Source organism: Excalfactoria chinensis, chromosome 1 (genome assembly GCF_039878825.1).
Source record: "Excalfactoria chinensis isolate bCotChi1 chromosome 1, bCotChi1.hap2, whole genome shotgun sequence".
Lineage (NCBI taxonomy): Eukaryota > Metazoa > Chordata > Aves > Galliformes > Phasianidae > Excalfactoria > Excalfactoria chinensis.
Window position 1 is genome coordinate 66,137,717 of NC_092825.1, and position 18,410 is coordinate 66,156,126.

General features: G+C 41.2%; 1 protein-coding gene across 1 annotated transcript in view; it reads right to left on the bottom strand.

Annotated features, from left to right (window-relative positions):
* Positions 1-349: 349 nt before the first annotated feature.
* The window catches only part of SHISAL1 (shisa like 1), a 183,895-nt gene continuing 165,834 nt past the window's right edge, over positions 350-18,410 (bottom strand). Inside the window, exon 5 of the mRNA XM_072357850.1 lies at positions 350-4,274. Coding sequence (XP_072213951.1) covers position 4,274 — 1 coding nt within the window. The 3' untranslated portion in view covers positions 350-4,273. The remainder of the gene's footprint in view (positions 4,275-18,410) is intronic.

Here is an 18,410-nt window from a genome sequence, read left to right on the forward strand (position 1 = left end):
TAGTGGAAAGATTATGTTTATTTCTAGGAGTCTTTGTTAAACATCCCACACTTTCCCCTTAAGTACCCGGTATTAGTAGCTGCTGGAAATGTGATGCAGAATTAATGGAGCATGTGTTGGCAAGTGCTACCTGTGACACCAATCTAAAGGCCTTAGCCATTTTTTTTTTCCCTTCCAAGCCTAAGCATCATTCCTTGTGCTAAATACACAGTCTTCTTCATTTCCACTTGTATAAACTACAGTGTACTGGTATCTGGGGATTTCCCTGCACGTGGAGAGGGAAGACATGAAGCCTGAAGCTACTGAAAGAAGTTGGAAACTCAGACCTCTAAAGCTATTCCAGATGGTCTTGAAACATTAAAGCAAGTTTTATTACAGAGAATAGTTTACATTACACTCATTTATTAAAACCTAAGGACATCTTTATAAAAACTACTGTATATAAAGACAAGAGCAGTGCAATAGCAGTGTAAAACACGTTTTTGGTTTACTTGGCAATCACTTTAGAAAGACAACATGATTCATAATATGAAGTTAAGTATGCTGCAAAAAACAGGACAGGTTTAGATCAAAAACTAGATTAGCAAATCACTGGACACTGGCACATATTGATTTCAAACATCGAGTGTTATGTAAACAGTATTATCGTCAGCATATCAATAGTGAGAAATCACTGTAACCCTAGAGTTTCTAGTTAGCTTAATTAGCCTAAAATTTGACTGTAGGCTATTAAAATGGACTACTGTACTGTATATACTGTCTTCTTAGTGATTTACTACTTATGTAAAAAGAGGACTAGAAAAAAATGTCTGTCTTACGCAATAGAATTTTCAAGGATGAGAAAATATGTTTCCTTCCAGTGAGTTGGTTGGGTTTTGAGTTTTGTTTCACTTGCCCTAATTTTCAGACATCACCGCTGGTAATTAAATAGAACTGGCTTTAAAAATTGCTTTGATGCACTACTTCAACGCTTCTGCAAGTGGACAGTCCTCGTATAGAAATTACAACCATAATAAAACTATTAAAAACAGTTATCTAAAATAGCTGCTACAATATGCTGATGTATACATTAAAAGGCCAGGTTGTTGTCACTTTCTGTTTTTGTACAATCGATAACGAGGCACGAAATATGGTTAATTACAACACTAAGTCCTGCACAAGCTGTATTATGTATCTTTTTATGTTCTACGTTATGCACAGCAATAATTAAGAAGTTGGACACTCAGTTCTCAGTGAAACGTAGGAGAGAAGATGAGTTGGACAAGGAAGGAGGCTCCTGGGACACGAGTGTAATTAACAGCCACTGAAGTAGCTGCCGTTGGTGTACAGGGTGTACAATGAAATTATGCACTTTTTGTTAATTTTATATCCTTTGATTTTTTCTAACTGTATCAGGATGGACACTGAGAAATATATTTTAGCCCAGGTCTTTTCTTTTATAGAGAAATTGTGTTTGAACCAGGCTCTTTCTGCAGAAATAATTGATTCATTGCAGTTCTGGTACACCACAATTACTTAGGTCAGGTGAATGCATGATGCTATCAGAGCTCTGCTATGCAGAACTTTTGCATGCTCAGGCTATCTTTTGTCTAGCAGTGCTCTTCTGCAATATCTTGTCAGTACAGGAAATCACTATGGGAGAAGGGCTGACAGCAGTTGAGGCTGGGAAACATGTATGTACTGTTTCCCCTTAGTTTAAGGCCCAGCAAGCGTTAGTCTTATTCAAGGTCCTATTATTCTGCAAAACTAGGTAGGCTATCAGGTGATAATAGCAACACAGTTGATGAACATCATCAGCTACTACGTGGATTTATCCATAAATTAATTGGTAGGCAAAATCAGAACTTCAGCCAGAGAGCATCTACCTTATATCAACTGGCTTTTATATAGAATCAAAGGAAAACAAAGAAAACCGCTCATCAATTACAGGGTATACATGTACTAGAAGTAAAGCATAAAACTGCTCATTAATAACACACAATTCCCAGAGGGAAAAAAACCCTTACAAAATACAGTAATTCACACAAACCAGTATCTAATACAAATTCCTCCATGAACATAAGTTTTTACAAAGCTCTCTGTGGCCCATCGCCTCACAATGAAAGAAGATGCTGACAGAAGGCCAAAGGAGCAAACAGCTACTACAAAACACCAAGGTGGGATCGATTGCTGTAGGCATAGGTACTTTGGTGGCTGCCTGCAAGGGACTGTGAATCTTGGAGCCATTGTGGAAGTGGGAGAGGACACAATGCCTGTAGAGGCATGGATAACGTTGTTTCCAGCTACTTGGCTTCCTTGCTGTTCTTGCAAGGTGGCCCTGCTAGCATCACTATGCATCCTCGCTGTGAGAGATCTGCCAGCACTCAGAGCTTAGCTCATGCCTCTGCTGAAACTCCAGGCTCCCACAATAGAGTGATCGGTGCCATGCTGATATCTGCAAGCTACTTACAGTGCTTGTTTGAGGGAGGTTCTTTTTTGTCCCCAGCTGAAGTTCCTTGAATGCTTCTGCCATGCGCTAATGAAACGTCCTTGTGAAAAACTAAGGTCTGCTGTGTTTGGAGTGAAACAAGGTTTAAAAAGTACTGACTGCTTTTTATTTGAAATGCTGCAAAGAAGAACACACACTGTGTGAAGAGAAAGGGCAGCCAGACTTCTGCTTACCTAGAGCAAGATGGAGCCTAAAGCCTGCAGGCTGGCAAACTTATCTGTAGCATTTGAGCTCTTGATAGTTAGTTGTTGCCTGCCTTTATACAGAGGTGCTCTGCTTTACTTATTTTTATCAGTTGGATTGCAAAAAAAAGGGACTTCATCATATCAGTATCTTCTTCAGATTGGGTCTTCTTTGGAGACTGGGCACTCCTATGCTCTCCAGTCCTGCTGGTTCCCCCAGCAGTAGTTGTTCCTGGGGGGTTAAGTTGCATACTGTCACATACTCCAGTAGCTGTGAATTAGCTCAAATCTCTCAGGAATTTATCCCTTTTGAGTTCGCCTTAAGACTAAAATGCTCTCAAATCAAAAAGGCTAACAAAAAAAATTAAATAAAAAATTCATTATTCACAAGGTGCTTCCTTATAATCACTGTCAAGGTGTTCTTCGTGCTGGCTGTACAATAAAATATGTTATTATTATAAAACTACTTGTATCTGCAGGACAAGAGATTAGGAAGGAAAAATTAATTTGGTATTAACATGATGCTGTGTTGCAATTTCTAGCTGAACTCTTTTCAGTTGTCATTGCCAGGTTCTCCATACATAGATCTTAACAAATGATTATATTTTACAGAATTTGCTTATCTAATTGATACTGTGTGATTTCTAAGTAAACCCGTCCTGTGGAAAGTTAAGCTATCATAACTTAGTGACCAAGTACTCCATGTGCTTCTGTGGCAGCATCTCTTTTGAATTACAAATGAACCCTTAGATTTGAGAGGGATAAACTCTGATGCCAGTCAGTGGCTGAGGGAATTGGATTATTGCCTTGTAAAGCAGAGGGACAATGGTATTATTGCTTTTGTAATATAAAGGTTGTTGCTTGCCTTCTAATATTCTTTCAGCTTCAGTGAGTATGGGGGAGGAATGGGTTGTCTGTTGCTTCTTAATAAAAGCCCCCCTCTTCAAAAAAGCATGTGAAGCTGAGATGTATTCAGATATTTGATATCTTAGCAAAATCATTGCCAATGATCTTAAAATGTGCGCTGAGGCTGAATCAGCTGCTATCCTGCAGTTTGATTGGTGGTGAAGGCTTCACATACCTTGTTATGCATGACAACACTGGGACTGCCAGCATCTACTCTATTGTGACAAAGTAATCACCAGAGAACTCTGAAAAAACTCACATTCCTTATTCTGACATTTAGATTAGGCTCAAATGGCAATAGATGGATGGGGAGGCAAAGAAAAGTTATCTACCAAAGGTTTGTCTCGTGATCTTTTTCTACCTTTGTCCACATTTGCCAGAGCAACTTTATTTTCTTCCTACTGAGCACTTTCTCAATCATTATGTTTCCTTTCAAACATGATATTGTTGATCTAAAATTAAAATATTGCTTACGGACTACTTGCTTCTGGAAACTCTTTCTACATTGTTTGCCTACAGAGGTTCCCTAGAAGACATTTCTCTCCAGGTGACTTGGTGAACCTCCATCCCGTCGTTTTTCTCTCTCTGCTGCTTATCCACCATTTCTTAAGCTCTTGTCATTGAGTTGGTTTCCTTGAAAGCTGCTCCGTGGAGTCTGATCTTACCTCTCCCATCCTGAGGCACATCAGTATACTTTTCTGGAAGACATAAAAAGACACAGGTTCCCACAATGTTTTGTAAGCATTCAACATCAAAGCATTTTCTGTAAAGACAAATGTGTCGTATTCTCAGGTGTGGATTTGATCTGGGAAGGCAAAAAAAGAGCAAGGAAAAGGGTGAGAAAGAACAAACTACAGTCTCGGATCTGAGGGAAAGACAAGAATCAGATTATATTCCATATCTCTTTTTTACTATGTGTATGTGGGTTTCTGTTTCACACTGTTGAGTTGCCTACTACCTGTGCGATGAAAAAGATAAAATATTTACTTAAAAGGTAACAGCTGCTGAATTCTTCATTTCTGGTGCAAGCTGTCAGTACGAAGTGCAGAGAACTTCCTTCTGCAACTATAAATTTACTTTGAAGTAAATTTTATTTGCCTACATAATCTTACTATAGCTGTTTACGTGAGCAAAAGGGTATTTCTGTGACCATATTGTAAATGCCTTTAGCAAATATCATGGAGTTTCCTTCTTGCACTTGTTACCAAGATATGCATCAGGCCAAAAACAGACTGCTTGCTCCAGCCTCAGTTCCTTTCACATCATGAGAAAATGCTGTTTTTTCCACTTCTGCATATGTACATGAGGATATGTTATAGTTATGCTTTCCTTACAGAAGTGTTGTGTTTATTTTTTTGCTTGCAACAACAATTCTGTAATTCCACCCATCTTCACATTGTGCAGAGTGTGTAACTGTGATATAGGAACTGTGGTAGCGTGTATAGTTGCCTAAAGACAGAAAGTGTTGAGGTAGATGGGGACTGCTAATAATAATGATAAGTTGAAGCGATGCATCTGCTTGCTTGAGTAGGAAAGCATTAAGGGTGTGAGTAGAAGCTGTTAAAGGCACAATTAAGTATCCTAGAAGCAGCAATATTTTATTAACTTCTCCCAGCAGATTTCTTTGCATATTGGGTACTCCCAAGTCCATGTGCTACATTATACCCGTTGAATTTCATTAACATATAAAATGTAAAGAAACATCTGGTTCAGACAGCAGAATATCCATGGGAATCAGCATGCTTTAGGTTGTTGATCTACCCATTAAGTCTTTTTGGCGTATGAGGCAGTATATGCTCACTATATCCTTGATAACCTTATTCATATTAGAAACAGAACAAAAGTACTTTGGATTCGGTACCTTCTTTTCACTGTTTTCTGGAGTGCTGCATGTGCTGTAGCTCAGATGGTATCAGACCCGTAGCATCACAGAGCTGCAGAATACCCTGAGTTGGAAGGTACCCCCAGAAACCATTCAATCCAAACCCTGGCTTCACCCAAAGTCCAAACCTTATGGCTGAGTGTGCTGCCCAGATGCTTCTTGAACTCCAGCAGTCTGAGTCTGTGCCCACTGCCCTGGGGAGCCTGTTCCAGGCCCTGACTGCCGTTTTCCTAACCCCCAACCTGACTCTCCCCTGATGCAGCTCCATGCCATTCCCTTGGGTCCTGTCACTGTCCCCAGAAAGAAGAGATCAGTGCTGCTCCTTTGTGCTCCCCATGAGAGGAAGCTTTAGGCAGCCACGAGGCCAGGCTTTTGCACCAAGCACAAAGCACTGGCCCACTGCTCTCCCAGCTCTGGCTGTGGCTGGTGAAACTGAGCCCAGTCAGCAGAGACGCCAGGTTAAGTGTTGCCAGAAGTGCTGCTAAAGGTGCGACCCTCTGCTCACAAGCTGTTGAGTGACACAAAGGCCTAGTAAATTCCACTTCATGACCATGTTCTGCTTCCTCTCAGCTTGATCCAAGCCCCAGAGTGAGAAGTGAATGGGGGCAGTGACAGAAACACTGATTTTCAGGTATGGTTAGCCAGAGTTCATTTGGCAACAGAAGCCTTGTCTTGGTCACTTGTGGTCTCTTCTGTTGGGTTTTTACGTATTAAGAGTTGATGTGTGTGCTTGGTGCTGGCTCAGCTTGCTGTCACTCACTAGCACAGGTCACCATCCATGTGGAACCCAGACTGCCATCATTACAGCACTGCCTGGCCATTTAGGGGACAGACCTGTCATGCCCTATCCATTCACACTGACAGACACGGAAGTAGCTAGCTAAGAGATTGCCTCTTCCTTCACAGCAATGGCTTTGCAAAGCAGCTTAGCTCCACAGAAGAAAATGACATCCATTAATAACAAAGGAGTGATTCAGAGCCTCTGGAGACAAGGCTTTTGGGGGGAACTTTTGTCATTTTCTGACAAATGAAGTAAACAGTTGCCACATTCCTGGTTCCAGGGCCTCTTGCAAAGTCAGTGTTCACATAAAAACACTATCAATCACTACAACCCCTCCAGAGCTGAGATAACAAAGCAAACAGCCTCTGCAACGTTGTCATCTCTCGCTGGTATAAAATTGTATTATGCTGATCAAAAACACCCACCCTGATCTTGAGGTTCTGGTGCAATGCCTTCAGCTCTGCTTGTGTTGGGAACAGAGGAAAAGCTTTTCATAGGAGGAGTTCAGCTGCTGGACTAAAAGACAGCTTTCTACAGCAGGAAACCCTGTGTGGATGCACTGATTGTTACAGGCACCAGGCATGTCCTCGTTTCCCATAAATGGAAGGACAAGAGAGAACAATGCACAATGCACTAGGTTCTGATAAAAAAGCCTTGCAAGTCTGAAAGGAAAGGATATGGGAAATGAATTGCAGGACAAGTACCAAATGAAAAGCCTTTCAGTCATCCAAATATATTGCAAAGCAGAAAGAAGTAGAACATAATCTAATCCCTCTGCCTATGGACTATGCAAAAACAACAACAACAACAAACAAACACAAAGGGAAATAATTTCCGTAGTTTGGCACCTGTACTATCCAATGATTATATTATACATAGCAAATAACATCAAAACTGTATGCTGAAGGAGTGCTCAGGTTACCAATTCTAAATCTTGAAAGCGATGAAATGCAAGAACAAATACTGCCTCTGCTGTCTTAATTTGGCCCTCTTGTTTGGGTGGAGAAAAGCAGAAAGCCTCAGACTTTAGATGGTTCTTTCTTTGGGAAAACTTTTCTTTCTTCAGGAGAACATCAGAATAGGTGAATGAATCAGTTTTTCTTCCAGCTTAGTGGCAACACTTCAGGCACAACTAACATTCGCTTCAGGTTGGAGCAGTAGCCTGAAGAGGTCACAGTTTTTGTTTCTCTGAACTGACTGAGCATTTCACCATCAGGCAGTGGCACGGGATGTTGCTTTTGACATAGAGGAGCATCAGCGTGGCCCTTGTTTTCAGCCCCAGGCTGTGATTTCTTGCTGGCTTACATCACCTCTGGGGCCTCACAGATTCTCCCCATGCATCATAGCACCTGCAGGGGGTCAGATAAAAGGGCTGCCTTTGAATGGAGGCAAATTGGTTTTGTTACAATCTTCGTGCAAAATTACAGCTGTCACTGGTAGCCATTGCTAATGTTTCTAAAACACCAGTTGGTTCAGGGCAGAGACATCTGCTGCTTAAGAGTTTAAACAAAACCCAGGCACTGGAAATTTTTGACTTGAGAAACAGACTCTGATCTTTCAACTCTTATGTGTTCTTTCTACTTTAGCTGATAGTTCTGCAAAGGTGGAAATGTCTAGAAGTGTTTGAAAGCCAGTACCTCAGGAAGTGTTAGGGACTGAATGGAATGAATACGTAGCAAATGTCAGGTTGATCAGAGTGAAGTGTATTCCTATGCTGCAGGCCTAAGAAAAAGAGCCAGAAATACCTGTGATGTGTGAAGAACAAAACCAGAAGCTTCTGCCCTGGTAGGGGGCATCTAAATGATGCCAATTGAGAGTTAGGCCCTTTACTAAGCAGTCACAAATGCCTGAGAAATTGGTGTCCATCAGCTGTTAAGATACACCATGGGACATAATGGCAGGCCCACAAGCCCAGGGGAGGCACAGAACTGATGGGTATTCTGAATTTTGCTCATATTCTTCTGGGGTGTTTATTAGGGCTTCCTTTTTTGAGGCATACACCAACTGCATTAAGCTGGTGGGCCATGAGTTACCCAGTGCACGTGTGAGAGCGTGAGTGGTGACTAGAAAGGTTACTTCATGCTCTGGACTAAGTGTAGATGGAGAAATGTGAATCACAGTTATGTTAGTCTCAGTTCTGGGGTGTAGCACCAGAGTGCTTATGAAACTGAATAGTTCCCCGCTGGTTTAAAAGATAGCTTACTGGCATTTCTCTGCCTGGCCCTTCTGGAAGACATAACCTGCTCTTTTGCTCTCATAGCTCATGAGCAATGATTCAAGCCATTCAAGAGCATCACCAAAAGGGTGGTGATGTACAGGAAAAAGTTGCCCAGGGAGATTGTTGATACCCCATCCCTGCAGGCATTCAAGGCCAGGCTGGATGTGGCTCTGGGCAACCTGGTCTGGTGGTTGCTGACCCTGCACATAGCAGGGGGGTTGAAACTACGTGATCATTATGGTCCTTTTTAACCCAGCCCATTCTGTGATTTGCAATGTGGATTGGAAGAGATCGCCTTTATCTGGTGTGTTTTGGAGGGCTGAGGCCTACTGTTAAGTCTTCTGCAGTGTGCTCAGAACAGTATTGGCATGTGTCAAGGACTTCAACACAAGGAGAGAAAACTTGGGGGTTCATTGCAGTCCTACTGAAGCAAATTGTGAAACTGAAAGCTTTGTTAGCTGTCTTCAATACTGGAGCACTGCAGCAATACATTCAACAGTAGCAATGATTGCTTATAATGCTCGAGAAAGGACTATGCAAAAAAAAGTTCAGAGTTTTTTGGTAAGCAGAGCTTGGGATGCGCTTGGATCCCAGGTCTGCTATTAATTAAGCTAACGGAGAAAAAGGGTTTTAATAATATTTATGATTGCACAAATTAAATACATCTTATGTCTCAAAAGTGGGGCTGGGTGGGAGAGGGAAGAAGATAAACAGGATACAGTTTTCTCTGTATTTTACTAAAGGCTGTATTTTACAATTCTCACATAGCATAGTGTATTGAAATCAATAGGGTGGCTAACATAAGTATTACTTACTGTGAATAATGGTTCCTGATCTGCGAATGATGGTTTCTGAAGTAATTCTATGCTTCTGAAAGCATGTATTTTTCAATTAGTAGTCATGAGTTTCATGTGATGGTTTCTGGCAGATACTCCCCACACAAGCACTCAGCTGGGGAGGCATTGAGTATTTCCAAAGGAAATACTAAAGTGTTCAAACTTCTGATTTATGAGCATTGAATAGAGAAACAGATGAAGGTTTGAGAACATAAATTGAAAGATGATCACTGAAAACTCTATGTGTTTTCCTCCACTGAAGTATGCAGATTCTTTAACGACTTGATTTTTTTTTCTTCCTTCTATTAATGCTATTAAAAAAATAAAAATAAAAAAATACTCCAAACACCCTGGGACTACCAAAGCACATTAGAAATGTGAATCACCACCTGTAAGTAAAACAGAAGCAAGCCTGACTGCCTGTTTTGCCTTCTGAAATCCATTGGTCAGTGTCTGATCAGCAGGGTCAGCTGAGGCTGCAGTTCCTCTGGCTGGTTGTTGCCCAGTTTCCCTGCAGGCTGATGTGTAGCAGCCATTAAATAACCGATGTACTTGAAGGCCAATTAATTTGCATAGTTCACATGAAAAACTGGCTTTATTATGTGCAGTTTGAACTACTTCTGATTTTTGTCAAGACTTCAAGGAATTCTGATGACAAACTCAGTAGGGGTATGTAATTACCTCAAATTTCTTGTTCCATTTGAGGCTGGGGTCATTCTCACATATTTTTAGCTAACTGGAGGGACCAGCATTTTTAATTGCATTTATATCATACAGGGAGAGATGACATATAGTATTTGGGCATGGAGAGGCTAAGAGGAACCATTGCTAGAGGCAAGATAATTGTGAGGGTGTTTTTTTTTCCTGCTTCTTTGAGCTCTGGGTCACATTTGCTGCTTCAGAAAGGAGATTCCAGCTATGTGTGATTTGTCTGTATAGATACTATCAGTGAATTTCACCTCACCCAATTTTAGACATCAAAATGACCAGATGTCCTCATTTTGAAAGAATGACCCCAGGCCCCCCACTGCCACCAGTAAGAAACAGGCATCTCTGCAGAGTGTTCTCCTGGGCCAGGCACTGAGCTGGGTGGGTGATGCAGTGAGAACTCTCCTTTGTCTTTACCACAATGAATGGTGCCATGATGACTTCAGGTGCAGATATTTGAAAGTAGGATGCCTATCTTAGGGCATCAGTAGCCCCACTCACTCAAAAAAGCTTAATGATAAAAATTTCTAACACCATTATGGATTTCCACTACCATCATGTTCAGGCTCTTGCTGACACAGGCCAACATATAATTTCCCATCTAAATATAACCGACCATTCTGTTTACTATCCAGTATTACTAAATGGAATCTGTTCTGCTGTCTCCATGTTTTGGCTAGAATAAGCTAATCTGATCCGCGTGTTTAAGACCCATAATATATAACAAGATTCTGATGGAAAACCCAAGCCAACCCAAACCAAACTTACTCCCTCACACACTACTGCATCTAGAAAGACAAGCAACTTCTTATACTGGATGTGCATGTGCAGTCCCAAATGTTTCTCCCCTCTCTTGTGAAATCCCAGTGTCTCAGAGGTGGGATGAGCGCGTAGCTGAGGATATACCACAAGCACAGTTATTCCGCAGGTGCTGCAGTAGATGGGCAGTGGATGAGCACACTCTAGGGCAGGCCTTGACATTCTTTTTATTATTATTTTTTAACAGTAAATGCTCTTTAAAACCCTTTTAAAAAGTCTGAGAACCTTTGAATATTTCTATGTCAGTGGTAAATGATCTGAATGATTTGAATGTCTCCAATTTCAGCTCATCCCGGTTTCCCAAAAGCTGATGTTACAGGCTTTCAAGATCTGTTTTCACAAAGGGGCCGTGACATACATAAGATATTCAAGTGTTCTTCACATTTGCAGAGCTTTAACACAGCAGTGTCAGATGTAACACTAAAATCCAAGAGAGCACAATGAGAAGTACAAGAGGCTTTACAAGAGCATGCCCTTCTATGTAAAATTGAAGTACATGATATGAGAAAAAGGCTCCTTTCATGCTGGCTGACAATTTGAATTTAACAGTTCCATATAATTTATGGGATGATCCATACGGTTTAGGAGTTGACGTTAATTGAGCTGCCCAGAAAAGATACCAAGCGAATGAAAAATGAGGTAATACGTAAGTATTGCAGGTAGATGTATAGAAGTATGAGTACACATGCATATATTTGTATGTACACCTGCATATTACATTGACAGCATGCCTAGTATTCATCATTTATATTTATCAGGCTGACAGGTTCTGTATATACTCTGCCAGATTCTTTAAGTAACTGGACACACACGGTATAGACACTCGCCCTCTTTCTTTGTAAGATTCAAGAAGGACTGACTGGGCTAACCTTCACCTGGTGACTAGCTTGCTCCTGGCATCCTATCTCTTTTTGCCCCTGTGCTCTTTCCCACCTTGGCATCAGCCAGATGCAACTTGTGTATTAGTGTTGCTGCCTGGCACATCCCAAGGGCCAACAGAAGATAAAACCCCTGTGTTCCAGGAAATGGAGCAATTAGAATCTTCTGAAGAGGTTTAGATTTGAGTGTGCTTGTGCTGTCTGCAGAGCTGTAAGGTTCTGATTTCTCTCAAGTTCTTTGGAGGTCAATAAAAGCAAAAGACATTGAATTTGCAGAGGAATTATATTAGAAGCAGGATATATATATATATATATATATATATATATATATATATATATATATATATATATATATATTTTCTGGATTCCACCACAAAGAAGGCAAGGTTGGTTTGCAAAGCAGAGAAGACAAATGTACTGCTTGGATCTCAGCTGGATCACCCACAGTAGCTCCTAGTGCAGTGGAACAGTCCAGGCTCTTCATTCCCTGATGGCAAGGTGGATGTGCAGGGATGGGGGGCTGCATGGTTGCCTGCAGACGGAGGTGGCCAAATCCTGCATCACCCAGCAGTCAGGGAGCTCCTGGGTCCCTCTGCATGCTGGAACCACTCCTCAGTGCCCACTTCACCTCAGCCCTTGTTTGACTTCCTCAGTTATGCTCCTCTCTTGCTTTTGTTTCCATCTTTTTTTCTCTCCTGTATGTTGAAGACTTTCTAGAGCTCTCATTTCCCCTCCAGGAGGGTTGGAGGCATGTGCTACGTCCCTCAGCCCTGTCTGAGCTGAGCTTGCTCCAGCTACAGAACAGTCAATGAAGAGGGAGAACTCCATTGCAGCACTGGAATTCTGATCCCCAAACCTCAGGGTCTTACATTTGCTCTTTGTTAAATCAACTTTATAAAATGTATCTTGGCAGCATAGATGAAATCCATCCATTTCTAGAAATTAAATGCTTATTGGTGACATATGGGAAAAAATCCACAACCCATGTCTCTTGAAATAGTTGTTCCTTTTACCAAAGAGGCTTACTTTCTTCTTACACTTTTCAGTACCAGGAAGGCTAGTCTGTATAGTGTAGAGAAAATAAGGTAGCAGTTTCTGTGATGAGAGCTCCGTTTCAGTGTAGGAGGAAGCATCGCAGCATTGTTTCCTGCAATTGCTCTTTTTCTGCAGGATTCTTTTTTTTTTTTTTTCCCAACAGAATTTGTGTGTCTTTTCCAGCAGTCTGAAATTTAAACCCGTTTCTGTTAAAATAAAAGTCTGAATACACTTCAGATAGGAACATTTTTAATGTTAACAGAATGATCGCGGCAACAATTAAATAGAAGAAAAGCAAAGCTGTGGTGGTGTAATCTGGTTATGGTGTTTGGTTTCCTGTTGTAGATCCAGTATATGCTTGTTTTGCACATAACTACTAAAGCAATATGCAGTTCTTAACTTTATTTGTAGTTAAGAGCAAATGCTGCAAGAGCACAGTGCTGCCTGGAGAAAATTTTCCTGCAGGATGTCCCTTCCTTCTCCCTCCCTACATCCCCCAGAAAGAGAGACCTGGAGAAGTGGAGATGAGTTGGTATGGACAGAAGAATCCAAGGGCCCTGGCTAATTTCAGCAGAGTGAGCAGAAACTTCCTTTTTTAATGTGGCTACCTGAGAAAAAAGCTTTGGTTCTGGTGGTGGGACTGTGACTGGCTTATTGCCTTCATATTATCTCATGGCTGTATTGGGTTGCTGGGGCAAAAAGCTTGCTTTGGTTGCAATAGGAGCTCTGTGTATGTATCAGTGACCGCACATCACCCCTGCTGAGGAGCAGTTCTTGAGTGCAGAAGAAGAAAAGCTGTGCTTGCCTGGTGTCATCTGGCTGAGGTGTTGCCCACTTGCTGTGGCTTGATTTGAACAATCATTTATGAAGCATGGAAATGTATGTTTTGAGCAGTTACGATGGCCAGCTGGATGTTGCTCTGTGTTCTGTGTTATTCATCATTATTTGTTCACTTGTTTGTGTATATACGTGTTTGTATTGTGGATCCATTGCATGCTCATTTTTTCATGACAGATATTCATGCTTTTTGCAGCTGCCCAGTGTGACTGTGCTTTTCGGGTTGTGCACTTTAATATTAGATGAGAGGCAGAAAGGAAGTAATAACTCAGAATGAATAATTCAACAACAGGTATCGCACGCATGCAGTGTAATGGAGAATCGTGCTGTGCTGTGTCCGTGTTCTCGTGTCCACTACAATTTTAGAGTACTTCCAAATAGAAAATGGGAAGCTGACAACAGACAAAAATACCCTTCACTTCCTCATCTCTCCTACCACCATGGGCTTTCTGTGCCCACAGAACAGAAGGGACAAGGAATTAGCAGGTAATGCTATGATCAGAATTTGCCCAAAGATTTTCATGCTTTGGTTTGCTTATGCAATCACCGCAGAGTCCTGCTGGCATCAGCAGCTATTGTGCATCAGCTGCATAATCAGGAGTTTATTGGTGAGATGGGGAGGAAGAAGGACATGTTTGTCCCATGTGTTCCCGAACAGAGGATGAAACAATTGGAAAAAGCATTGTGTGATTTTGATGTGCAGCTGTTGGTCCCTCTTCTCTGTAAGTCTGATGAGAATGCATTATTAGATAAACTGATGATGGTCCGTTGGTATGTGTCTTCTGGGATCCCAGCCTCACATGTTCCCCAACTGTTCTGCTTATGGTCCTCTGTTTGGCCTCCTGTGCAGTTTAGGATGATATAACCAAGCCAGGGACTCTTGCTTACACTCCACAAGTAATGCCTTGTTATAAAATCATACCTAAGGGGTATTTTGGTGCATATCAAGATATTTCCTGTCAGAAATGTACACTTAAATGAGATGAACACATCTGCCAAACTCCAGCTGCTTCATTGCTAGTGACACATATAAGCTCATCTTCCATTTTACTGACCAGAAACGAAATAAGAGTGAGAAGCACCCAAGTGATTCAGTCCATCCTAAGTGAAGGGAGATGAACAGACCTCTGGAAATGTTTCTCTCAGTGTGTCAGGCAGGATGTCTAAATAACTGGCTTGGGGTAAATCGAGTTTCAGATGGCTAAACTGACTGAGGTTAATCCTTCTCTTTATCACCACTCTAGATTTGAATAAATTGATCAACCAGATATTAGACATTTTCCGTCTTTGTTTGCTACAATCCTCTTTTATCTGAAATCTCCACACAAAGAATTTACAGACTGGGATCAAATTAACTTTTAATGCTCTTTTAGCCTTCAGCTTCTTAAAATTCTTACAGTTTATCAGACTTTCCGAAAGTCAGACCAGCCTACAGCTCTTTTCTGACTGCTTTCCAACCTGCTATTAGCATGTTTCCTGCTACAGGTGGTGAAGGTGATGTTTCCCTCCAGCACTCTCACCGCTGCTAGTGGGATAACAGCTCTCTACCTCTAATTGGCATTTCCATCTTTATATACTTAATAATTTATTTAGCTCACTTAGTCGTGATGCGGTGCAGGAAGCTCATAGTGGCTAATTACCTATTGTATTCCTGGATATTTTAAATGTAATCAGCAATGCCTGCAGCAGAACAGTTAAGAATAGGTTGTGCTTTTTTCCCTGACTCTTATATACATACCCTCCTTCTGCTACATAATGCATAATGTGCTCCTAGGTGCAATGAGGCAGGATCCTCCTACAGCCTCCAGTAAGGCAGGAACCTCCTCTGTCAGCCTCCAAGAACCTTGCCCTAGCATGAGATTTATATATGCAGATCCTCTCAATGTGCTGCCGTGTGGTTTCCACAAAACCCAATTGGAAAAACTAGTGTTCACCTATGTTGTATGCAGAGCAGGCTGGAGCCACAATCTGCAGACATCTACACACCTCCACAGTCCCAAGAATTACTGCCTGCTGTTTATAAAGGATGGGTGATCCCTGGAAACTGCGGTATTAGTTTGGGGGAAAAGGGCAGTGTCTGATTCTTGCCCTTGTCAAATACATCCTCCAGTGGGGCTTCCAGTAGCCAGGTTAGCTTTTCTGCCTCATCTGTCACACTAAAATAACAGTACTGTGAGCACTGTGAGGATAAATACATCTCAGAGCATTAAGCATTCATTTCCTTTTATAGCCTACAGAACAGTGTGTAACTCCAGTTATGGCTAATGGTCACGAGAACTGACTTCAAGAAAGATAAGGAAACAATAGCAAAGTCCTTAATTTTTCACTAATTTTGTTATCTAAGTTCCCCAGAGCATGTTTGCAGTAATCTAAATGGGAGAAATGGACAAAGGAAATAAGGCAGATTGCCCATGCAAACACTGGAAGATCAGTACTTGTAATGGGAACTGGATCACTCCTCACTACCCTAATGCTTAACAAGCTTTTTTGCTGCTATTGTGCTTCTCTGTAAACCTTCCCTTACACCTAGCATTATTTTGTGGATTACAGGTAATAGTGTAGTTGCGTCACTGCTTCAGGTATTCTCACTCTTTGAGTTCCTTTTACTTCACGTGCTCCCAGGGAAAAGAGGCCACCTAAGCAACAGCCAGCAAATACTGAACCAAATTCATTTTTGGTTTCAGTAGCACCACAGCCTGCTTGTATTTTTCACACATTCACAAAAATTCATCCCCATTTTTATCCTCTTCTAGTTGTACAAACAAACAGTGGGGCTCTTTTAGTAGGGACACACGTCTTGCTCTGAGCTTTCAGAGGCTTCATGGAAGAGTAAAACAGAAACAAAAGTAAAGAAGTCAGTCCCCATCCGCTTGTGTAATTTTCTTAAATGCCTGAAAAATGTAAATTAAGCAAGCATGTCTGCAGATTATTTCACTTAGTAACTTCAGCAGCATAAGAGAAGTCTGAATTCTTTAGAGATTGGAGAGGATTCTGGCCACTTTCCAATCAGAATTTCTTCAGAATATTGCAAGTGAAACTGTGATCAAGATGAGCTGTTTGTAAAAGTACGATAAAAGGTTCTGTGCTCAGAGCTTCAGTGACTCATCACTTTCAAGAGATGAGAACTTGGGAATGCAGTACAAAATAACGTGCCGCCCTCATCTGCGTGACTGATTAAAATCTGTATCGCTAATCAAGCTAGAATATAGTTAATGACTTTAATTAATTTACTGTAATTTTTGATGAAACTCACTGCAATTACTTGCCCACATGCTGCTACGTGATAGTAATGATTTTCAACAGGAAGAAGGCAGACTTTTCAGCGTGTTTCAGCTCTCCTGGCAGCATCGCTTTAATGACTGCAAGGAATTGCTCTAACGCAGAGCTCGCCTCAGCGGTGTGATTAGTTCCCATTAACACACACAAACTCCCTTAGCCATGAAGGCTCCTTCATGCATAACCTACTCAACATTGTGCCGTAGCATCAGTCCTTCAGAAAGAAAAACTGTAGGCAGTCCTTGTGCCCCTTAAATCCAAGGCCATCATCAGTCTCTGCTCTACCGGGTGATTGCATGACCCTTGGAGCAAACCCCTTATGCTGCTATAAAATCTGCTGTAAATGCTCATGTCTCCACCATCCTTCCATCTGCAAAGCTATTTGAAGCCTCGGGGTACCAATACACACAGACAGAAGGAAACAGAAGGTAGTAAAGAGAGGTGGTCTGAGTATTTCCCAGCTTCCTGTAGTTTCAGATGGGTGCCCACTTTCCACCATTTATTCCTTTGATGCTGCTCTGTGGAGGCAGCGTAACACTGTGCTGATTAGCATGTCTTCTCCAATGTTTAATGTCACGTGTTGCAGGTTTGCCTCCCTGTTATGTCTGGGATCACGTTATTACCTGCCGCTGGACTAACATTATTGATATTTTTAATTGCTTGAGCTATATTTGTCATACTCCTGCTGCTTAATGTTTCAAACAAAGTTCATCTCTTCAGCATTTCTGATTTCCTAGGAACTTTTTATGGCAAACTTTAAAGTCTTTCCAGGGGAATTTTTTTTCCCTGCAGTAAATAGATTTCCTTTATAATTACAGTTGTAGATATCTGTGAACACGTAGTCATAGAATCAGAGAGTCGTAGAGTCATCGAGGCTGGGAAAGACCTACAAGATCATCTGGTCCAACCACCCCCCTATCACCAAAAGATCTCACTAAGCAGTAACATTGTTCATGTAACTTCTCCAAAACCTTTTAAATGCTTGAAAATAGTTTGCTGAATGACACAAATATTCTCTCATGGCTTAGTGGACAGTAAAATGACTCTAACGTTTCTCAGATTTCAAAGGTTCTTCATCTATTTTGCTTTTGAGACTAGAACAACCGTTTATCTGATATCTTCCTAATGATGAACACACTGACTGTGTCTAATTGCTGGCCTTTTCTTGAACTGTGTGGTGAAAGATCAATATAAAACCAAGGTCATACAAACATGTTTTATCTCTTTTCTGATGGAATGCCTAATTGCTTGCTGTCCTTATCTGCATCATGAACTAATCAGCAACAATGACAATAGAAATAATGATGTAGCAGATCCCTGACCTCATCTTTCAGTGCAAATAACTGCCTGACACTGTTACCATTTATGGTCACGTTTGGCATTGTTAAATAAGATTCTGATGTTTTGATTATTTTTTGGTATTCCACAGCATGCTGTTATTTCATGTTAACACACTCTAAAAGATCTTCTGCAACTCTATAAAAGGTTTATTACTTATATCTTTTGCTTAGTAATAATTCTGAGATTGATAAGCTGCTCTGTACATGACCTACATTGTTCCTAC